The 25,003-nt window shown below is 34.6% G+C and overlaps 1 protein-coding gene across 9 annotated transcripts in view; it reads left to right on the top strand.

The window, feature by feature from the left end:
- Positions 1 to 568: 568 nt before the first annotated feature.
- LOC125680945 (H(+)/Cl(-) exchange transporter 3-like) overlaps positions 569 to 25,003 on the top strand; it is a 34,107-nt gene continuing 9,672 nt past the window's right edge. The window contains exons 1-15 of one of the 9 annotated variants that reach the window (XM_056155818.1): positions 569 to 688; positions 4,613 to 4,858; positions 14,407 to 14,625; positions 16,346 to 16,491; positions 17,668 to 17,829; positions 18,155 to 18,361; positions 18,782 to 18,862; positions 19,658 to 19,840; positions 20,005 to 20,094; positions 20,546 to 20,601; positions 21,159 to 21,227; positions 22,571 to 22,733; positions 22,945 to 23,030; positions 23,252 to 23,376; positions 24,105 to 24,219. In XM_056155818.1, coding sequence (XP_056011793.1) covers positions 4,639 to 4,858; positions 14,407 to 14,625; positions 16,346 to 16,491; positions 17,668 to 17,829; positions 18,155 to 18,361; positions 18,782 to 18,862; positions 19,658 to 19,840; positions 20,005 to 20,094; positions 20,546 to 20,601; positions 21,159 to 21,227; positions 22,571 to 22,733; positions 22,945 to 23,030; positions 23,252 to 23,376; positions 24,105 to 24,219 — 1,922 coding nt within the window. In that variant the 5' untranslated portion in view covers positions 569 to 688; positions 4,613 to 4,638. Of the gene's footprint in view, positions 689 to 789; positions 1,144 to 1,930; positions 2,292 to 4,612; positions 4,871 to 13,967; positions 14,044 to 14,406; positions 14,626 to 16,345; positions 16,492 to 17,667; positions 17,830 to 18,154; positions 18,362 to 18,781; positions 18,863 to 19,657; positions 19,841 to 20,004; positions 20,095 to 20,545; positions 20,602 to 21,158; positions 21,228 to 22,570; positions 22,734 to 22,944; positions 23,031 to 23,251; positions 23,377 to 24,104; positions 24,220 to 25,003 lie in introns of those variants that run through there. The other 8 variants (XM_048920781.2, XM_056155819.1, XM_048920784.2 and 5 more) reach the window with 8 other exon arrangements.

Raw genomic sequence — 25,003 nt, 5'->3', positions numbered from 1 at the left:
CCTCACAACTTCCGTAAAATGGTTAAAAATCGGTGACGGATTTAAGGGGCCCGGGGGCGCAGGCAGCGCCCCCCCCCCCGGCCTCCCCTTAAAATTTTCAAACTTAGAGTAAATCGTGGTCTAGCTCTTGTTTAGAAAATGTAAACGATAAAAGAATCAATAATTCCTTCCACTCTCGGAGGAATAAATGTCAAAATCTTTTAATTTATTGAATCACTTTTATTGGGAGAATTTAGGGCAGGCCTACATTTTTGCCCAAAAACCCTTGCGTCATTTTATTAATTTCACCTTAATAAAAATTACAGAAAATACATGTAGTTTGAAATACTAAATAGGAGACATATTTCAAGCCCTATAAAATCTGTAAAATCCAGGAGCTTCGGGGGCTTCTGTTCAGTTCTGGAAAGTCCACGGGACCGGGGGGGGGGGGTCTCAAAGCGCCCCTGCACACTGCACAGACCCTCTGCCTCATAAAAAGTTACACCCCCAATCGCAATTCCTGGATTCGTCCTCACTTTAAACGTTTTATCTCTCTCTCTCTCTCTCTCTCTCTCTCTCTCTCTCTCTTATATTCCGGAATGTGCTGTACCGTCAGCATTTTGTCTTCTACATTGTATTTTTAGTTTCCTGTGTAGATTTTGTCAACAATTTTGATGATCATTTAGACGAGTAATACCTTTTTATCCAGGTAAATTAAGTTTAAGATATTTTAAATGTAATACATACCAAATAATTAGTTTGAATAAACGGATTCATGAATCCATTGTGAATGAATGGGGAAAATAACAGCCAGAAGACGGGTCGCGGATCGATATTGCATAAATCAGCTCAAAGTAACCAAATCTATCGCGTGACTCCAGATCATTCGTATATATAAGCATGTTTTGTATCTTTGTGTAATTCAAAACACGTTGTATGATGATATATTTTGTTTTGTAATTTGAATCTTACTGTTCGTGTCATAAAGTATTTCCGTCATCATCAGCTGATCATGCACCAGGAAAACTGGGCAATGTAATCTAAATCTGACATGGAAATAGGAAAGGAAATGATGGCCAGGAATCGAACACATCTACTATTACATCCTCTCCATGTTTATAAAGAGATTTCAACCCCTACACACAAGACGTTAAATTTGCTCATGTGGGTGTAGTTGGGTTATAGTTATTAGACTTTAAATCATGCAGGTTGAAATATATTAACAATATTCAATTGTCAGGTAGGGCTCGCAACTAACTTTTCAGTCTCCCAGTCAAGCCATATGCATGGACATTTTCTATCAGTCCCCAGAAAAATTAATCAGTCCGCCACCGAAACTTGAGGTAAACAAAAAAAAAAGGAAACAGTGCAAGACGTTTATTGTTTCTTATTCTTTTTTATTTTTATAAATACTGTTGCATGATGATGGTGTAATGCACTGCACTTTTCGCTGTCCAAACTGGTGAACAGTTCACAAGGAACAACTGTTTCATTTCTCCAGGTCACACCGCAACCATTTCCGACCAATGAGCTATTTACCCTGAAAACTTCTTGACTATTTCTTTTCATAAACCCCATCATACTCTTTCTTGCTTTCATTGGAGTATTTCCATTAAAATGAGTTTTGCGACGGGTTTCAACATATCTTATGCTTCACCAGTAATTTTGTCATTGTTTCAGTAGCAAATGAATTAACACTGTTATAACCATCTGTATTGCAAAATGCTTTAATGACACAGACTGAATAATTCTATTAATAAGATTCGGGACTTTCCAGAAAACAGCATTATAGTAAATCAGGACAAATTTTAAAAGTTGATTATTTTGCCTTTAGGTTTTAAAATCATTTTAAACATTTCACTGACAGAATTTTCCATCTTCGCAAGCCAAGTGTTTTCGGTCCGCTTCGCTCCCCACAAACGGAGCGAAGTGGACCGAAAACACTTGGCTTGCGAAGATGGAATTTTCCGAATGTGTAGATTCGAACTGATGTGTAAACAAATCAATATGTCCACCATCTCCATGATTTTATCAGTCACAGACCGATGGACATACATTAGTTTCGAGCCCTGTTTAAGTGTTAGGTGTAGATACATGTACAAGAAGATATAACCTATATATTTGCCAAATTTCATTTCAATTTGTCATCTTGGTAATATTATAATTAACAGCTCTCAAGTAATTTTTTACTGCCCTCGTGCATGCATGGAGTTGATTTAAGAGATATATATAATCAAATAAGCTATTATAATGCCATTTAATGTTTAATATGCAAACTGGTTACGGAACTGCCTGAAATTACACCGCAAAAGGTGAGTAGTCTCTTGTTGCCCACGTGTATGTATGCTTTGTGTCTAGAGTTCCCTGTATGCTATGTGTATGAGATATATATATATCACATCTTGGAATGACATTTATTAAATCATGTCTGTTATACTACTAAAGTTGTAAATATTTTAGAAACATTCTTTTGAAAGAGATCTATATAAAGTTGTGTGAAAATTATTGATAATTATATTTTATGAAATGTAATACTGTATACATGCTATTTATTACAATATACACGCTAATGAAACCAAAATATTCATTCAAAACGCAACCCAATGTGTTGTCTCCCGGCTCAGATGGGAGAAATCCTGATTCAAACATCAAAATTCTCTCCAGATCACCGAGCCAAATTACATGTAATTTAAAATGATGAAGTGGCCATTTCTTAAGAAAAGTGTCGAATTGAAGACCTACATGTTCTGGTATTAAGTTGAGTCCCACTGAAAATCAGACCATATACTGCTATACACAAAGTATACTCTTGTTCTATGTATGTACACAATATGTGAAATCATCATCATCGTCCATTTTGATTATCCAGGCCAAATTAATCCTTTTGCAAGGGTGAGGCCTGGCTGTCCTGTCGAGGTCGAAGTTTGTTTTTTCATACTTGATGATCCAGTGGATTGGTCTTATCCAATCCTGTCTCTAGGTCTCATTTTCCTAACTCATCTCATGTCAGCTTTGGTCTACTGGAGCTCGATATCCAGTGACAATCAATGTACGAACCTGTGATATCCAACCTGTGCTACACTCAACGTGGCCAAACCATCTCAGCGTATATGTTTGGATAACATCAGCGATGTTTCTGATCTTAAGTTGAGTAATAAGAGACTCAAAGGTGACATTCACTTCATGAACAGAAATATCCTTGCAATTTGTCATTTTGAAGGTCAATATGAGAAACCAATTCTTTATCAGGCCACACATGTATGTGTAAAGAATGACCAAAACCTTTAGCTATTCTTCCCTAGGTCTTCAATAAGGTATAAGGCCCATTTTCTACTGTGTCTAAGTAATATATTATGGCTATACGGTGGGTGAAGGTCATGGATGGTGATACTAATTAAATATAACCCTAAATGCGCAAAAATCAGATGCAGACTTATTCAATTTAACTTTAATATTGGCTCCCTTACTAACATGTTTCATCATGCTCTCCTCAGAGAAGAGATCGTATCATTTAACTACTAAACTTTTATGTATAAATTGCTGTTTTAAGAATATTATAAAAGATAAATGTATTATGATCATATTTAATAGAAATAATTAAAGAGAAAAGTTTTTGACAAAGTAAAATTGTCTTTAATTTCAAAATATGAAAGTTGGGGTAGAAAATGGCTGTTTATATTACTTCACATGCTGATTTTAGTAATAAAAAAAGTGGACCCCCTCCCCCAATATCTTGCATTTTGGAGGCCAGTCTCCTGGTTTGAATCCAAGACTGCATCACATGTATTCACAACTCACTGAGCTGCATTTTGTGAGTGCATGGAGCCTTTACTGGATTATTATTTTACCCCCTAATCAGTGTTGTTTTAGAGAATTGCAATGTATGTTGTTAATATGTTGAGATGATTAAGTGCAATATATGTTAATTGTCAACTACATGTATTGCCGGACAAAAAGGCTCAACTGTTGAACATTAAAACAAACAAATGATATTGTATGAATACATATATAACTTTACGGAGAAGTGGTCTACCCTTCACTAGATTTGTGGTTTAAAACTTATAATAACAAGAATATACAATTACAGTGAATCTAGATTTTAAAAATTTAAATCATTTATATTGGATATCTTTCAACTAGCATGCACATGTATTTATTAAAAATTACCTTTTCTTTATTTATAAGATAGTGACATTTATTTATTACCTATTCACATTATATTTTATTTCTATTATTTTTTAAAACTTCATTCATTTCATGCATCTACTGTGCACAATACTAATTAAGATTTACTTATACCAATTTGAAAAGGAAACAATATTAGAAAAATGAGGGGGAAAGTTCAATTATAATCCTATTGTAATGTGTCAATATTTCAAAGATTTGTTCCAACGTCTACCTTCTACTTCAATGTTTGGTACATGGTGAATGTGGTAAATCATACCACCATAGCTTTAAAGCACTGTAATAGTTATTCAGATCTATAAAGAAATTTGGCAGGTTTTTTTTTTTTATGAATGCTTATGATGTGAATTTGTATATGATGTATATTTTGTACAAATATGTGTTGCGAATGTTTTATGTATGCACAATCTCTACCTGTCTAATTGGTGTAGAATTTTTAAATTTACAGATCTAAAGACAATGTATGGCTAAGATATGGATGCGGCAAGTTTTAGAGAGACAGATCTGCTTCTTTCAGAGGACATGGATACTTCTCTGAATAACGCCAACACGCGGCGTGGCGGTGCTAACGGTAATGTTGATGGGCGTCACAGTACAGTTAGTACGGACGATGAGCTCCTGGACATTAGGACGGATGCACTGGAACACTGGCACGATTCTGATGAAGAAGAACAAGGACAAAATCTAAGTGCAAGTAAGTCACTAGGTAATATACCATGAAAATTACCAGCCACTGAGTGATTTTAATCTGACCAATATAGTATATCATATTGAAAGGATATTGGTGTGAAAAAGATTACCTTTTCTTACATGACATGAAATGGGTTTAAGTTACAATCATGAAAGAAAAATGATTAAGATATATGATATCTGCAAGTTAGGATGATTTATATAAAGTATAGTGCCAGTTAGTGTAAAATTCGGTGCCATTGACTTGTGTGTATATAGTACTACATATGCAATTACATCTACAATAAAGTAAACCTCCATGGTCAGCGAAATACAGTTTGTAATAACCAAATTTCATTATATCCAATACAATTATCATTATTTTCTCTCATGGGGGAAAAATTCATCTCTTCGCTATAAGCATGAATTTGTTATAAGCATGTTCATTATAAGCATGTTTTACTGTGTATATTTCCCAACTTCCTCGTTGGTCAGTTTGAAAAAGCTGACCTTGAGTATGCATAGCATTTATCTTTACAATGCAATGGTCTTTTAGTCTCTGATCTATACATTGTCTGTGATATTTACATCTTATGAGGAATTTGTTTCAAGTGTTTTCTGAATATTATAGCCATTTTTTATTTATTTTTTATGTACAAAATACAAATTTGGTACTTATACAATGACATATCTTAGATGATCCGTAAGAATTATGATTTGCTGAGGACCATTTACAAGGGTGAAGTAAAGTATATATAATTTGATTCATTTTCAGTTGACTTAAAAATTGTAAAATGGAGTCCATGTGAGGAAACTTAAGTCTCATACATATAAAAGTATCCTGTATTTTGAGGGTTTGTAAATGATTGAAACGAGGTTATTAGTATTATCTTTAATCAGTAAAGCCATGCTTCCATTGTTATACTTCCATAAAGAATACAAACACAGTGGTAGAAATTAACCGTAGACCAAGTCTATGTCAAATGACACTAGTCTATGCCAATTGTGATTGAGATAGACCAAATGTCTATGCAAGTTTTTAGGTTTAAAGCAATTATAGTGTTATCCCAAAAGTCGATGTCAGATAAACGTCATGAGGAAAGGAGGATATTCTTAATTTAAAATTGTTATGGAAATGGAAAGCAAATACGCTTTTTACGTACATTAAAGAAGTAAACATCAATGTTTTAAACTTGTGGTTTTTTTTTTTTTAATGTTGCAGTCTATGCCAATTTGATGAGGTCTGTGTCATCTTGTTTTGGCATAGACCTGTTGTCTATACCAAGTTTTAAACCAATCTTAAGGCAAAAAAATCTTATTTGAGGACGTTAAATTATGCTTTTGCATATTACGCTTAGTTTACGAATGTAAAAAAAAAAAAAAGCAAAAAAAATTGTGAAATATTCATATAAATTATGAAGAAAACTAAAAAAAAATATATATATACACATTTATGTTGTGGCTTAAAAATGCAATTTTTTTTAAATTATCCATTTTAAATTGTATTACACTATGGACGTCCATTATGAAATCACCCTCGATTATAGATTAGATAAGATAAGATAATTTATTCCAATTTTGGGCCCAGAGGGCATAACAGTAAGACATTTTATAAAGAAGGAAATTCAAAAATGAATTGCTAATCATGAATATACACAAGGAAATGGACAGTATCAGTATTATACCAACATATGAATAATAAACTACATATAATGATTTTTGCAGTTTTAAAGCATCACTTCTTTTTCTGAAAGTTTGCACTAAATATTCACTCAATTTGACAATTACTGGTTTGTCTTCATTAATCATCAACCAAGTAAATTTGTCCTTATTTGTTAGATCGATAGATAACATTTTTGTTGAGCTTGTATATACCATTAAAAAACATATTTCTCTCTTCAACATAGAATGGACAATCAGTAAGGAAATAAAATTCATCTTCTACACAATTAAGGTTACATAATTCACATATTCTTTTGTTTCTTTCTAAAGAAATTTTCTGGCCAGAATTGGTTTTTGTAAATTCATATCTTCCTCTTTCAATTCGAAGGTCATGTGCACAAATTCGAAATCTACATAGAGTTTTTCTTAATTCTAGGGATTCTAAAAATATATAACTTTCCATAGTAAAGTTTTCTTTATACGAAAAATATGTTGTGAGTTTTCCTGATTTCTGACCCTCTTCACGTCGTTTTGACCAGTAAAGTAAAAATTGTTTCCGTACCTGATTCTTCATTTGTTTTATAAACCCAGTTTTTCATATCCAGGTTCAAAAGTGCCTGGATGTTGAAAGCATATGCATATAGATGCAGTACATATTCAATGTATTCTTTTTTGAAATGTTTCTGTTTATCAGTATCATGTAGTAATTTGAGTTTTGGGGGAAAACTGATGGTAATGTATATTAATTGTTTTTTTAAACATTTTTACTGAGGATTGCTTTTATGGAATTTGGTGAAGAATTGGTTGAATTTGCCACAGTAGGGTATGTCAATGACCATTCTCGGTTCTGAATCTTTGCTGTTATAGTGCATCCATGAAACACTGTCGATGAATTTGCCAATAATGCAAGAGTTAAGGAACTTTGATCAAGAACAAAATGTCTTATTTTATACTTGTATGAAATTTCTTATAACTTCTCTTTGTTTTCTAAGCATCACTGGATCTTGTTGGTTTTATTTTTATACCAGTGTATTCCACTGTATGGTGGAGTTACCCAGTGATTGACACTGCCCCCACTTATGATTAAGTAATGATTAAGTAATTTAGTGTATATATATGTACTCAAAATTTGATAAGGATCACTAGGTTATATGTGTGTAATTTACAACTAACATAACAAAAGACATAAATTTGACTCAGAAACGTGTTTACTCAGGTTATGAATGAAAATTCATGAACGGCATGAACTTTTATCAATACGGAATGCTTGAAATCTGATAACAACACCAAAAGGCATTTCATTACAAAAAGTTAACAGCAAACCAGAGAAAGAATTACACAGTTTTTGGGGATAGTCCATCATTACACTTAGTCGATGAAGTGTCAATACCGGGTATGGCCTCCCCTTGCATCAATGACGGCTTGACAACGTCGAGCCATGCTGTCAATAAGCACCCGGATGTTTCCAATGGGAAGGTTGTTCCACTCTTCCACGAGGGCATTTCCGAGCTCTGCCAAAGTCGTGGGTTGTGCTCTACGGCGTGAAAGGGCAACCTGCAGCATGTTCCATACATGCTCAAGCGGGTTCAAGTCCGGCGAGCGCGCTGGCCAGTCCATACAGACAATTGTCTCCTGTTGAAGGTACTGTTCCACCACCCTGGCACGATGAGGACGGGCGTTATCATCCATCAGGATGAACTCGGGGCCAACAGCACCAGCGTAGGATCTGACGTAAACATCGAGGATCTCATCCAGGTACCACACCCCTGTCATTGTTCCTCTCTCCAGGACATGAAGATCTGTTCTTCCATCCCTGCTGATTCCACCCCAGACCATGATGGAACCACCACCATAATGGTCATGTTCACTGATGTTGGCATCATGGAAATGTTCACGTTGTCGTCGCCACACTCGGTGCTTCCTGTCTGTAAAGTCCAAACAATACCTGGTCTCATCGGTGAACAGAACTTGAACCCAATCGTTCTGTGTTCAAGTGACATGATCTTCAGTCCAGTCCAATCGCTCCCGCCGGTGTCGAACAGTCAAGAGGGACTCGAACACATGCCCTTCTCGAGTTGAGACCTGCATTGTGAAGCCGATTCCATATCGTCTGAGTGGACACATTCACCCCCGAGGCATTCAGGAGGTCGTTACGTAGGCTGGTTGCTGTCCAGAAGGGATGGCGTCGTGCCTGAAGAGCCACAAAATGGTCTTGGCGTTGGATTGTTGACCACTGACGACCACCCCCATGTCGGTGTGCTGCTGTACCAAAAGTTTGCTGTCGCGCGGTTCCAGGCCCTGTTTACAACACTCTGGCTGACATTTAGTGCATTTGCAACGTCACGTTGTGAATAGCCTGCGTCAAGCATTCCAATACATCTGCCCAGTTGTTCTGTCATCAGGCGACGCCTTACACATTGAGGGGGCATTGTGTTGATTAACGTAGTGTAAACACTCAAGTGAGTTTGAAATTTTAGAAAGAATCAGACACCGATGCCTGAGTGAAAATCGTGCAATGGTAGCAAAAGCATAAACTGTAATGAGAAACGCATTTCCCATATGGCATGAAATGCACGTGCAAGTTTGTTGAAGATGTTTTTGATTTCACTTGGACACAATATTGCCAGTTATGCAGTTATTAATTTTTTTAACAGAATAATATCTATGATCCTTATCAAATTTTGAGTAGTATTTATGGTATCCACAATATTTTGTTGTTCTAGCCTAGATACTCCTCAGCATTTTCTACCTATCAATGATATGCATTGAGAGATTACATCTAGCTGAGAGGATTTTCAGTCAAGTTATGAAATGTGAATATGAATGATAAATGTTATCCTGTTGCTGAAGGTGATGTCTAACTTGTGAAATTAAAAGGCATTGTTAAACCACATAAATAAATCTTCAAAAAATGCATGTCTCCCATCAATTGTAAGAGTATTTTATTTCACAAACGTTTAAAAATCTCGGGGCGTTTAACACAATTTAATCTGTGGAGGAGAACAAATTTCAAAGAAAATTTAGATACCATGTACCACATTCAGGGCAGCATGAATTGGGTTAAATGGCCAAGCTGACATAGACAAGTATAAACTTGTAGTATTTCAGGTTTAACCAGTGGTCAAGCTGTATACATATATATATCAGTGCATATCAATGAAGACAGGGCATTTGTTTTAATCCTACTTGTGTACTAACAAGATACACCATATTTATAATTTTTAATTATTATATAGTACATAAATATATACTGTAATAAAATCATAAATACTCTATCAAAAATATCTTGTGATAATTACCCAAGTTGAAATTTTAAATTAATAACATTCTAAACCGTGTAATTTATTATTTCAGTGATATATATATATATATATATATATATATTATATTATATTATATATATATATATGAATTTAAAAAATGCAAATATTAAAAAATTGAAATTTTTGTTTTAATTAATTTAGTTTGTTTTCCATTTATGGTCTGCAGGTTCTAACAGAGTTTTACACACTGCTGTCAGATGAAGTGAACTCAGGATCTGTAATTCTTATTACTAGTATATGGATATTGGCTGCATGTAAATCATAACACTTTACTATGAAATTTGATTTTGGAACATAATGTTGGTTTTTTCAGAGTTAGGGTCATAAGAGATACACTAAAAACATGTACTAAGGAAATGAACTGATAGTGTCTCATTTCAACCACAGGCAAATATGTATCGCTTGGGGTCGAATTTACTATTAAAGAGTACTCTATAATAGTAAATTCGAACCCAAGCGATATATAATTGCCAGTGATTTCAACAGAATGATATGACATATATTTCCATCATCATCATTAACTTTGTGAATGGTGATGATGACTCCATGTTATTCATGTTATGGGCAGCTGCCCAGATTGCTGGCAATTACATCTGTTCTAAATGGACACTGTCAGTTATTTTAGAAATGTTCTCAGAAAATGTCAAATAATGATCAATTATATGTACAGAAACATGTCATCCAAAACTAGTGCAAGTCACCAAAATCAGCTACTGTAGTAAATGTGGTGTGAAGGGATTGCCTCGCTGAAACAGGTTACTAGCTGTTTATGTGATGTACAAGTTCACACTTGGCTGTCAATAGTCTTGAGTTTTTAAGAAGTCCATGTTCCTTACCAGATGGTGCAGTGAGGTGCACACTTAAAGTTCGTTAGACCATGACAAACCTGTAACAGGTGCCAATCTCTTGGCCCTGGTAGGCTGAGTCCTGTTTAGGTCCATACGGTCAGTTCTGATGTCGTCCACTGACCAGCAGGATGAAGCTAGCAATGACCTGTCCACTATGTCACGTTTTGCTGATCTTATCAGTGATATTATTTCAACTGTTTCTGATCACAAGTCAGATTTACTTGAAACATCTAGCATCAATATTGACCAAATTGCTGGTAAGTAACAACTAAACTTAATAAATGTACTAAGTGAAATTAAATTATTGAAGAAAAACAAGTTCTATTACAATCTCATTTCACCTGAAAGATACCAGTGAAGAATTATGATTCTGCATATGCTAAAATGTCACAATGTTGAATTAACACTTTTCATACAAAGTTTTTTGATACATTATTTGATACATAAAACAGAATGTCAATGAATTGCAGTTACAGTGGAATCATCAGTGTTCATGGAACTCACCCTTATACCCACAAATTCACATCCCCACAGACAATGATGCACTATTTTAAAGACTAGAAAATTTTATCCCATTCATATTAGGTATCTAATTTAGACAATGTTATTCGTTTGTCCTACTATTGATTACTAGTTATTTAATTTGATCATCATTATAATGTCAATACAATGTATCAGTACAAGCAGTGGCACGTGGATTTGGTGGGTGACATCCTTTTATCCATGAATTCACATCCCCACAAACATTGATACACAATTTTAAGTTTCTTTTTTAAAGCTAGAAAATTTTATCCCTATCATGTTGGATATCTTTTGACAATATGTTATGTTATTTATTTGTCACACCATTGATTTTATAAAGACATTTAATTTAATAATCGAATGATTTATTTCAGAATTTTTTTTTTATTCTAATTCGTTTTTCATTATAGCTATAATGTAAATACAAGCAGTCTCACATCAATTGTGTAGTCACTATAATATATCTAAACTGCAGTCCAACAAAACAGAAAGCGCTTTGAATTGCATAATTTTTCTGTGGCTGTCAATTGACCAGAGAATTGGCTTTAGAGTTGAAGTTACCCACAAATTATGTCCCTTTGAGCCAGTAAAATTTTTATTACTCCCGAACATTGACCCCCATCCTTAGTGTTTGATATTCCCATTTTAGTATGAAATTTCATGTGTCTTTAAACAATTGACATAACCTGCAAATGTTGAAAATGTATAATTGATACAGCTGACAACAAGAATGATTTTTATAGGTTACTTGTAAAAGTCAGAACTGTAAGAGTATTTTTCTTCCAAAGATGATGAACTTTTACTTCTGCCATTATCAGATATAATGGTCTCCAGAATACAGTGTACTATATACATGTATCTTTAATACAAGATAATGTGTGTGTAGCTTTCTAATGAAGTTTGAAGATGCAGTGGTATTACTAATTTGGACAATGGATGTGGGCCATACTCGGGTTTTAAAGTTCAGCATTCTCAGAGAGGATGCTTTTGTTGGTCAACTTAAATCATTATTAAACTACCTGTATTAGTTAGACTTAATGTGTTAGATGTTTTGGGGGAGGGGGTATATAAAATGTTTGAATAAAGTTGAAATGTGTTAATTGTTACAATTAGTTTTTCAGTTCAAGTCAATTAGTGTACACAACCAATCAAGGGGAGATGAAAACTAGATGAAAAAAGAACAGAGAATAAAACCATTTAAAATTAACTGTATGGGTTAACAAATAATTGTATGGACTAACAAGTAAAGGAAATTAACTGTATGGACTAACAAGTAAGGGAAATTAACTGTATGGGCTAACAAGTAAGGGAAATTAACTGTATAGGCTAACTAGCAAAGGAAATTAACTGTATGGGCTTACAAACAAGGGAAATTAACTGTATGGGCTTACAAACAGGGGAAATTAACTGTATGGGCTTACAAACAAGGGGAATCATATTCATTCTATCGTAGTACCTATATTTTGAAAGCATCTAACTTTTCTCTATTGGGGGAAATATTTCATTTACAACACATTTAAAGCCATTTTCAGTATGCAAAGAATTGATGATCGAATTAAAAAGTTTAGAAAATGCGTGCTATATGTCCTTTAAAGCAGCAAACCTGATATACAATGAGATTCATGTTAAAGGAAATAATGCTGTGTTATAAGATATTAAACTTGATATACAACGAGATTCATGTTAAAGGAAATAATGCTGTGTTATAAGATATTAAACTTGATATACAACGAGATTCATGTTAAAGGAAATAATGCTGTGTTATAAGATATTAAACTTGATATACAACGAGATTCATGTTAAAGGAAATAATGCTGTGTTATAAGATATTAAACTTGATATACAACGAGATTCATGTTAAAGGAAATAATGCTGTGTTATAAGATATTAAACTTGATATACAACGAGATTCATGTTAAAGGAAATAATGCTGTGTTATAAGATATTAAACTTGATATACAACAAGATTCATGTTAAAGGAAATAATGCTGTGTTATAAGATATTAAACTTGATATACAACGAGATTCATGTTAAAGGAAATAATGCTGTGTTATAAGATATTAAACTTGATATACAATGAGATTCATGTTAAAGGAAATAATGCTGTGTTATAAGATATTAAACTTGATATACAACAAGATTCATGTTAAAGGAAATAATGCTGTGTTATAAGATATTAAACTTGATATACAATGAGATTCATGTTAAAATGCTGTGTTAGATATTAAAAGCTTCAGGGATAAATGAATTTGCTTATATCAACAAAATGAAGAACTGGGGAGTACTCTTGTCTTTGCTTGAGTATTTGTGTTTGTGATATATTTAAATGGACAGGAAGTGTTTTGATTTATATTTTGTGAATGACACTAGCTCCAGCTATTAGAATGATCATTGACCCGAGGTCGTTTTACACGGTTAACCACACAGAACATACATTGTGTATAGGCATGCAGGCTGCAGGGCTATAATAACGGGAATATTTCAAATTAATTGGATATTTCAAAATGAAAAAGGACAAACAGACTTACAAGACATTCTCAGACATTTTGTCAAAGGATGTTTCAGGTGAGCAGCATGGTCCATAGGCTGTATTCCAAGCACGAAAGGTCAGGCATATTGTAATCCCATTGACTAAAGTAATGTAATTATTGTATACAAGTGTAACCAGCTGCTTTTACTGCAGTAAAATTAGGACTGATATGGAGGAATATTAAATTACCATAGATAAAGCTTTATGGATTAAGGGGACCTGTTCGTACCAGGTAATGATTTTATGTGATCTTTATTATGTTTACAGTAAATTTAGATCAGGTGTAATATTGAAAGGACAATCTGCAATGATTTTTTGACAAAGGTATTTTTGATTGATGTTTGAAATTGTGTGCTTGTTTACAGGGAATAAGCAAATGTGATTAATCATGTCACTGCCTGAAGACAACAAATTGTATCAGCATAATTCTCTGTAGTTAAATTCAGGGTGTTTATTTGCGGAATCTGTTTTGATTTAGACTCTTTAAGACATGATGTATATTTTGATGTTCTATATTCATCATAGATATGAATGCATGGAATCAATCTTTCTCTGATTATAACAACAGGGACCATGCAGATATACCAAAAATTGATCACACAACCTGTTACAAATGTCAATAAGTTTGTACGTGTACAATTCAGGACTTTATATCAACAACATATGTAAGACATGTATTCCTTTCAGGTTCCTCTAACCTTATGGACACATTGGATGACCTGCCACCAGGAATTGGTCAGTATGAGGATTTCCACACCATTGATTGGCTGCGGGACATTGCCAGGGACCGCATGCGGCACCGACACATCATCAAGAAGAAACAGGACGGCATTTGGGAGAAGATAAAGAGTGCCCACGACGCGTGGTCTGGATGGGTGTGTGTGTTGCTTGTTGGAGTGGCGGCAGGTAATGGATGGATATGTGTTCTACTTGTTGGAGTGGTGGCAGGTAATGGATGTGTGTATGTGCTGCTTGTTGGAGTGGTGGCAGGTAATGGATGGGTGTATGTGCTGCTTGTTGGAGTGGTGGCAGGTAATGAATATGTGTATTATTATGCTGCTTGTTGGAGTGGTGGCAGGTAATGAATATGTGTATTATTATGCTGCTTGTGGGAGTAGCAGCAGGTAATGGATGGGTGTATGTTAATGGATGGGTGTATGTGCTGCTTGTGGGAGTAGCAGCAGGTAATGGATGTGTGTATGTGCTGCTTGTGGGAGTAGCAGCAGGTAATGGATGTGTGTATGTGCTGCTTGTTGGAGTGGCATTAGGTAAACTCTATTCTCAAAGGCTGCATGATGTTTGTTGGGTAGAATTTAATGTAATGTAGGGATAACAATTTGTAAGAAGTCTATAACAATTCATTCTCTGGCTCATCCACTCTGGTGTAAGACTGCTACATACCCAGTATATAAATTAAAAGTGCATTTGTTATGAAATTATTTACAAGAAAGGCATGTTGGTTACATACATTTTTTTGAGGGCCTCCATGAACGAGTGGTTAGAGTATAGTGCTCAATATCACACGGCCTCTCACCTCTGGTCGGCCCTAGTTTGAATCCTGCTCGCGCTGGTAAGTGAGAAAGTTTCCCGGTTTACTTTCGGAAGGTCGGTGGTCTCTTCCCAGGTACGTTGTATCTGGGTTCTCTCTTCCACCAATGAAAACTGGGTGCCACCAGATAACTGAAAAATTGTTGAGTGTGGCGAAAAACAGCAAAACAAACAAACAAAAACATACATTTTTCTCCGTTTAAGCCTTGTACTTAGTATAATGATGAAGAGTAGATCATTGAAATTATGACTGATGTAGCTATGAACATGCACATGCTATTTAGCAATCTATGCTAACTTTTTTTTTTTTTTTTGTGAATGAACAAGATGTTGTCACTGTTTAAAAAATATGCAATTATACTATGTATATCTAAAGATACAAATATATTGTAATACATTGACTATGATACTGGGTATATATTGATTTGAAACTTTAATAGATCGAAATTTGATCCCTGTTTTAAAATCAATTTGATCAATTCATCCTGTTACCTGTGTACAAAACACTACTGACTAGATCCAACCAGAGAACAAGAGCAGCTTATCAATAATCGCATGTCAATCTTGTAAATACTGGACTGATGGCTTATAAAAATATTCTTGTTTTTTATGTTTTGAATTTAGTTAAAGTTTTCTTATTTAGGAAAAAAACCTGAATATTGATCTGATTGTTATTATTTACTCCGGTCAGTTCTGAATTTGCTAGGACTGACACAGAACTCTGGAAATCATACTCTGGGGTTTGCTTTGGGTCAGTTTATCGTAAGAATTTGGGTCTCTATACTGTAGAATGATACAGTGATAATGAAATTCATGTAGATGGATGTTAAGACTCCATTTGTCAAGTTATAAAAATTTTATCTTCTGTAAATGTTTAAGTCTACTTACAATATCCTTCTGTAGATTCACAAAGTAACTTTCAATTTTCAAAACAATTTATTTTTAGAGTCTTTGAATATCCACACAACCCCATCCAGGAATATGGTCATTTTAGATAACGTAATATTCTGTATGTTTTTAGGTATTTGTGCTGGTATCATTGACATTTTAGATAACGTAATATTCTGTATGTTTTTAGGTATTTGTGCTGGTATCATTGACATTGGTGCCACCTGGATGTCTGATCTAAAGGAGGGAATATGTGCAGAAGCTTTCTGGTTAAACAGAGAACAGTGCTGCTGGTCAGTTAGCAAAACAGATGCTAATGATGAATACTGTCAGCAGGTTGGTTATATTGTTATTCAGAAATCAACAACTTTCAGAAAATATTGAAAAAGACAACTTGCAGTAACTTGTAACTTTGATATAAAGCATTGTGGTGGTTTATTATATGCTTAACCATGGTCCAGATCTTTTGGTTTCATGGTAAGATTTTCTACATTTTCCATTGCATTCTGGGTTTGATGGCAGAGGTGCATGTATATCATCGTCCTATCCTGTTACAAGATTTATTCTCTGCACAGGGAATAATTAGGGTCCTGTCATATGGTGGGTGTCCTGTAGTAATACGCAAGTTCCGAGTTACCCAAAAGTTATTTCCCTTTGTCGAACTCTTTCGCATTTTATGACGTATGGTGGGTACACAATGTATACATTATATCGTAGACTGACATTCTACATAACGATTACGTACGATTAATGTAATAAAAGCGTAACTTTTGTTTATATCAATCACTGGTATGCATATTCTGGCCATATCAAGCATAATTTGTTTGAATAAGATCATCAAATTGGCTATTGAATCATTATTCGTTTCCTCTTCTACATGATTGACGCTTTTATCAAAGAAAGATGGCAATTAACAATATTTGTTTGAGCCATTTTGTTATCTAATACTCATAAACTCACTAAAGTTGCCTTTTCCCTGAGATAGGATGGTCTCAGAAACTCTGGGTATCATCTTTTAAGAAATAATACAACAATAGTAATTAGCAAATGTACCCACTGTCATCATATTTTACGTCATAATTTACGGAAGAGTTCGACAAAGGGAAATAACTCTTGGGGAACTCGGAACTTCCGTATTACTCTGGCTGTCTCATATAGCACTTCTATGGTATGCAATAACTTGAAATTACAAGATTTTCTTAAATTTCATATATGACACTCTGATTGGACAGAGGAAGACCCCTTTTGATTTCAGATTTATGTCCGTCCGTTAGCACTTTCTATGTCACACGATGATTTAAGTTTCTTTGGGAAGATTTTTATCTGTCCGTCCATCAGACACCCTTGTGGGGCCCTTTATGACTTGTCAGTTTTCTAGTTTCATTGTACCTGTTACAATTAAAGGTTCAATAAGACAAACTTTTGACTCATAGTAATGTTAACTCCTGGGACTTCTGTATCAGTGATGTGGACAAGGATTTTCTTCAGACTAATTTTTACTTTCCTTTTCAGTGGAAGACATGGTCTGAAATTTTTGGAGGAAGCCGATCTGGGGCTGGTTCTTATGTCATCACATATCTTCTGTATGTAATGTGGGCCATTTTGTTTGCTATGCTGGCCGCCATGTTTGTCAGAGTGTTCGCTCCGTATGCCTGTGGGTCCGGTATACCAGAGGTCAGTCACTTGTAGTTAATCAGCACCATAATTACTGTGTTGAATTACTGTCTCAAAGGGAAGAATCAGTTCACCTATGTAATTTCAAAATAATTACTGTAGGGGTAATTGCTTTCTATGTTTAGATGAAGACGATTCTGTAATTACTGTAGGGGTTTTTCCTTTCTATGTTTAGATGAAGACGATTTTGTAATTACTGTAGGGGTATTTCCTTTCTATGTTTAGATAAAGACAATTATGTAATTAATGTAGGGGTATTTCCTTTCTATGTTTAGATAAAGACGATTTTGTAATTACTGTAGGGGTATTTCCATTCTATGTTTAGATAAAGACGATTTTGAGTGGGTTCATCATTAGAGGCTACCTTGGGAAGTGGACACTTCTAACCAAGTCTGTGGGTATGATGTTAGCTGTGTCAGCTGGACTTAGTCTGGGTAAAGAGGGACCGTTTGTTCATGTGGCCAGCAGCTGTGGAAACATCTTCTCATATCTGTTTCCAAAGTATGGTACTAATGAGGCCAAAAAGAGAGAGGTGAGTCTGGACTACTGATTCTAACTCTAGTGTAGATGTACACATTTAATTCAGTATGAATCAGAAAATTGCAAAAATATAGCTGTTTTTAACATATCATTTCAATGCTTAGATGTGAAATTTACATGTATTATGTTACATAATCATTTGTGCTTTAATAGCGTTGAATTAATGTTAATTCATTACGTTAATACGATGTTAAAAAGTTCATTTCATGTTGAATTATCGTTTAATAGGCACAATTTACGATGTATACAGTGTAGTGTGGTAATTTTAAAATAATTGTAGATACATGGCTAACGTTGACATTTTGTTGTTTATGAAACACATACTATAACTGTGTAATTGTTGATAAAGAGAATGTGTAGGATAATCATGCATAAGTCAATGAAGAATGAATTTATCGTTGTGAACTTTCAGATTTTGTCAGCTGCATCAGCTGCTGGGGTCAGTGTGGCGTTTGGGGCTCCCATAGGGGGAGTTTTATTCAGCTTAGAGGAGGCAAGTCTACATATACTGTTTCATAGATTCTACATCATTCAAGACACAGTTAATAGATACTGTATACATTTTTTAACTGCATTCAACACTGTATATGAAAATAGTTTCACTCTTAAATTTAACTTAGGACAATGCATTTTATTTTGATTTGACATGTTTAAAAATAGTGATTCCAAATGTGTCCACATTCAATTGTGACTGTAATGAATGACCTTGAGTTTTTAACTAGACACATCTTTGACCTTGACCTTTCAGTTTGATAAGAATGAAGTCTCTGTCTTCTATAGTTCAGAAGTTATAACTAAGGTTAAAGCAGTAGACAAAGAGTCAGACAGACAAAAAACAATGAACATTCATATCCACCATTAAAGTTGCAATCTGCCATTTCTACAATGAATGATAAGTAAACTTTACACTAACGGAAGAAATGAATTACAAATGGAGCATAAACAGATTTTATTTGAGATGGAAAGATAATCATCAGCATTATGAAAGCTGTATACATGTAGTTACTGGTATATAGAAGTTGCTAAAGATCACTTTTTTTGTAGAGTTTCTGATAATGCATGTTTATCTGTCTAGATGTGGTACTATTTTATCTGTTTAGGTGACCTACAGTTTTTGCTGTCTGGGTGACCTACTATTTTTTGTTGTTGTCTAAATGACCTTTTCTTTGTCTAGGTGACCTATTATTTTTTTCTGTCTAAATGACCTAATTTTTGTCTAAGTGTCTTATTTTTCTGTCTAGGCAACCTATTATTTATCTGTCTAAATGACCTATTTTTTACTGTTTAGGTGAGCTACTATTTTCCGCTGAAGACTTTGTGGCGGTCTTTCTTCTGTGCTTTGGCAGCTGCATTTGTTCTCAGATCAATCAATCCATTTGGAAATGACCATCTAGTTATGTTTTACGTGGAATACAATGAGCCGTGGTATATACAGGAGTTAATACCTTTCCTGCTCATTGGTGTGTTAGGGGTAAGTTTATTACTTTGAGGTCACAACCCTGGTCCCACCCCCACCCTCCTTTCACTGCATCTTGTGTCCTCTTTTCTTGGTAAATGTTGCTCAGCTGCTGAATTTGTATTCTATTTTTAGGGAGTATTTGTACTATTATCAATGTTGTATGTGTCATGTTTCAGGGTCTCTATGGAAGTTTCTTTATAAAAGCTAATATTGCTTGGTGCAGATACAGAAAAAATTCAAAGTTAGGAAAATACCCAATAATAGAGGTAAGAATCTGTGAAATTTCCATTTTCAGTAACATTGATAAATTGTCATTGAAGTGCTTTCTATTTTTATCATACATCCTCCTGTTTGGATCAGATTTTCTACCTTTCAAACAGCAATTAAAAGTTATCAAAATTCAAAATGTTCAAAAGAGCTGTAGTGCACTTATAGCAGCTGATGTAGAACTTGCCTTTGTTTTACAGATGTTGATTGTCACATTATAGCAGCTGATGTAGAACTTGTCTTTGTTTTACAGATGTTGGTTGTCACATTATAGCAGCTGATGTAGAACTTGTCTTTGTTTTACAGATGTTGGTTGTCACATTATAGCAGCTGATGTAGAACTTGTCTTTGTTTTACAGATGTTGGTTGTCACATTATAGCAGCTGATGTAGAACTTGTCTTTATCGTCACATTATAGCAGCTGATGTTAAACTTGTCTTTATTTTACAGGTGTTGGTTGTCACATTCGTCACAGCTCTCCTGAGTTACCCAAACCAATACACAAGGTCAGAAACTGTAGAAAAACCATCAAAATATGAGAATTCAGATCAAAGTCAATTAGATCAGAGAAAAGGATTTTAAAAGAGACAAGTTTAATCTGTCCAGTGCCATGAGATTGATAAGACCAATCCTTGTCCCCAGTTTCCTTTGTGGATAGCTGTTGCTGGGGAGTGAAAATAAACTCCCTCTGTAGGAAACAGCAGGCTAAAATAAACTCCCTCTGTAGGAAACAGCAGGTTAAAATAAACTCCCTCTGTAGGAAACAGCAGGCTATCCTAAAGTTGCAATGTCTAATGACTGTTACCCCAGTAATTGGTTAATGAAGTGGAGCAGAAACACTGCCTTGTCAAAGACCCAGCATGCAACAAATAAGTTGCCACTCTGGAAATTATACTGCCAACCTTTGTGTTGGCAGTCTCACCCACTAGACCACTGAGTCCTATGTTCCATTACTGATAACAAATTACTGTACATAGATGATATGCTATACATTGTACTATGATACGTTCTTAAGTTAAGTAATACAATGTAAATATACTTGTATTCTGTATACTCTTTGCAGGTTGAACACTAGTGAACTGATAAAAATGTTGGTGGGTCGCTGTGGCCCAGAGGATGACACAGATCTCTGGTAAGATTAATACTAAATGCATATAAACAGTACACATTTATTTATTTTTACAAATCCAAGATAAAGATATAAACTAACATGAGTAAGGAGAGAAAGTGCCTGAGTTGTACAGGTGACAAGCCTAGAATTACCGACTCAGTTGAATGCTGTTTTAATGATGGTATACGCACAGTGAGACGCAAAACATACTATCGTTCACACGCGGTGGGTACAAATGCTTATCGCTGCCTTCATATATTGCATAAATGCCGAATATCGGGCATCATGCAACCACCCAAACTGCAGGGACACACACTATTAGTAAGTTTATTAATATTTGATAATAAAATAGCTCAAACAAAAATCGATAATCACAATTTTTCTTTGATTAAAATATTACTCGTGCGGAGGAGGAAATAAAAAATAATTTCATATTTAATTTAATGACCTAATTCAATCAAATATTGTTCTTGATATGGTCAGTTAAATGTATACCAACGACTGATATAAACAAAATTTACACTTTCATTACTTTTATCCGTATTTACATAGCTAGCCTATAGTATATGTATTCATCTTGTACCCACCCAAGCATTCAACAGAACTCTGAACGTACCTCCATCACAGAAGAGCTGATATCTCGGAAATTGCGTATTGATTGAGGACATTTAATGCTCTGTAATTTGATATGAAGTTTATTCCATTAATAGGACCTGATTATTTTTATCTTTACAAGAATTTGAAGTACAAATGAAAATAAAAATGAATATCCTTTCTCAAAAATAAATTCCATATCCACCTTCAGAATTTTGTTTATGACATTTTCCTAATTTTTTCATTACTCTCAGTACAGAGGATCTGGTGATATTTTCATTTTGTGAAAATATTAGATTTTATTTTATAGTGTGTTGATTGAAAGTATCACTTTTATTAAATGAATGAATTGTAATATTGTAATAAATACATTTAAATATTTTTTCTCAGCCACATGATATAAGATATCTCAGCCACATTATACAAGATATTTAGTGCACTGTATGATGTTGAATGTGACAATTTGTGTATAGCTATTGATGAGCTGTCAATTTAGCCTCTATAACACATTTCTTATGACAAAATAATTGAATAAGATTACATGAACTTCAACACAAATTAATTGGCATTCTATGTAGGAACTGCATAAATATTTTACATGGTTCAATACAGACAGCAAGACTGTTACTTAAGATTTTAGTGTGAAGGCGTGTACGAAATCGTTTGTTTACACACCACATTTCACATTTGATAATCTGTGTGATGTTGATATATACCAAGAGAATAAATCAGTAGGAACACGTGTTATGTGTGTGTTCTGTTAATTTTAGTGATTACAAGAGGAACTACAGCTCCCACCAGCTCAATGAGACCTCGCTCAGGACGATGACATCCAGTACGGTGATCGGGGATGGCGTATACAAGGCCCTGTGGATGCTGGCCTTGGCCCTTGTGTTCAAAGGCATTATCACAATATTCACATTTGGTATAAAGGTAGTGATCTTTCAGTGTATTTTCCTTATACTCTATAAATACTTCAGTAAACATCAATAATTACATTATTCTTTTATACAGCTTTTACAGAAAAGGCTAGATCATTCAATAAAAATATTTCAGAAAGGAAAGTAGAACTTTTAAAAATTCTTAAATTTTAGAACTTAAATTGTTTGTAAGATGAAATGAATCCTGAGTTTTCCTTCTGTAGATCCCATCTGGACTGTTCATTCCTAGTATGGCTGTTGGTGCTATCATGGGGAGAATGATTGGGATAGGCGTGGAACAAATCGTGGTGTGAGTACCCCGTATCTTAATATCCTGTGTAAACAAGGTTGGTCTTTCATCCTTTTTATTTTCACTCTCTTATGCACACACCTCTGAATATAAAATATGTCGTAATTTTTAATTTTTTTTCAGTTTATAAAGACCTTATTAAATCCTAAAGAGTACAAATGTATATCAACTGTTATCGTGTAGCTTTTGCGTTAAATTCAGACTGATATTTTCCATTTCAGTGCTAACCATGACAATCCTTTCTTTGAGAATATGTGCGAGTCCAAACAGTTTTGTCGGATTACCCCCGGCCTTTATGCCATGGTGGGGGCAGCTGCTGCTCTGGGAGGGGTCACTCGCATGACAGGTGGGTACACTGTGAAGGATGACTCAGCATTATATATTCATTACTGCCTTGTCATCAGAGACACCAGAGTACAGTTTACATCACAGAACCACAGTTTCTCAAGAAAGTTGTATTTGTATAAATTCATGTTTGTTTGGTTTATGACCCTTTGAGAATTTTCACTTACCAGGGTAAATCTAGACATCATCATCTGTAGTGCTACAAATTTAAATCTATTCATGGCACTCAGAGCCATAGCATCACCAGTGTTGGGGTGGGGGTTATCATGCTAATATCTGCCCTTACAAGGGAACTCAATTTTAAAAGTCTCATCTGAAAGATCAAGGATTCCCATTTCTAAATTCTGAGAGTTTGGTGAAGGAGCAGTCACTGCCTATTTTTACATCATAGGTTTCACATGGTTATGGTGGGAGTGGGGCTCAAACTCACAACCTCCCAGTCAAATGTTATCAAAATTTGTGTCACATTCATAATCGCACTCATAAATCTAACGAGGCAAGATTATGGAAATGAAGGTCTTGTGAAATATAGGTGATACACACAGTATATGTACAGTAACTTTCAAGCCATTATAAAGTAAATTTCAACTTGTTATGAAGTAATTTTCAACCCACTATGAAGTAACTTTCAAGCTATTATACAGCAGTGGCAATATTTTTTCATTTGTACATTTCCATGATACGTAGATACATAAACGAATGTAGTTGTAAGCTGTTGTTGTTTTCCAGTATCCCTGGTGGTGATCATGTTCGAGTTAACGGGAGGACTGCAGTATATTGTACCCCTCATGGTTGCCACGATGATGAGCAAGTGGGTGGGAGATGCTCTAGGAAAAGAAGGAATGTATCCTTATTAACATGAAAAAATAATTAACACTTCAGAATGAAGAAATGCATGTTGGCTGCTCTCAAACACTGCTAAACTTTAAATTGCTTATCAAGTTGTTAATATGATAATGCTGATTCGAATGTTAAAAATGTGGTTGAAAGAACAGTGCTTGCAGTCTGAAGTCACCTTAGCCATATTTATAAAAATTTATCTTGTGTCTGTCTGTTGTAAACTTTTCATATCATTGGCTTCTTCTCAATATAAATCTTAAAAACCAATTTCAAATGATTGTTAGGTGAAAGATTGTTTGTTGTTATGAAAGGTGATAACTTTACTAATGGGTGAATAAATGGAAAATATAATGGTGAGTTTAAAATATACATGTACTTGTGTCAAAAACCATTGAACCAGAAAAACTGAATTGTAAGATTTAAGTTTGTTCAAACATGGATACCCCCCTCCCCCCCCCCCCCCCCCCCCCCCCCCCCCCCCCAGGATGGAATAACAATAGGGGGTTTAAATTTTACATAGAAATGTATAGGAAAACTGTTTTAAATGTTCTCAAGAAGTATGTAGAAGAGGTCAAATTAAAATGAAAGCATCTTCTTGATTCACACCTTGAACCCCAGGGGCCAGAGAAGAGTGACAATAGGCTATGAATTATTTATTGTGATTGGGATAAATTTTCTGGATAATGGATGTTTATGGTGTGATTATAGATTTATGCACTGATTTATGCTAGGAATATTTTGTAATTAACTTAATATTACAATATAATTATCAACTACATGTAGTTAGA

The sequence above is a fragment of the Ostrea edulis genome, chromosome 2, assembly GCF_947568905.1.
Source record: "Ostrea edulis chromosome 2, xbOstEdul1.1, whole genome shotgun sequence".
Lineage (NCBI taxonomy): Eukaryota > Metazoa > Mollusca > Bivalvia > Ostreida > Ostreidae > Ostrea > Ostrea edulis.
This window is presented reverse-complemented; position numbering and strand designations above follow the sequence as displayed.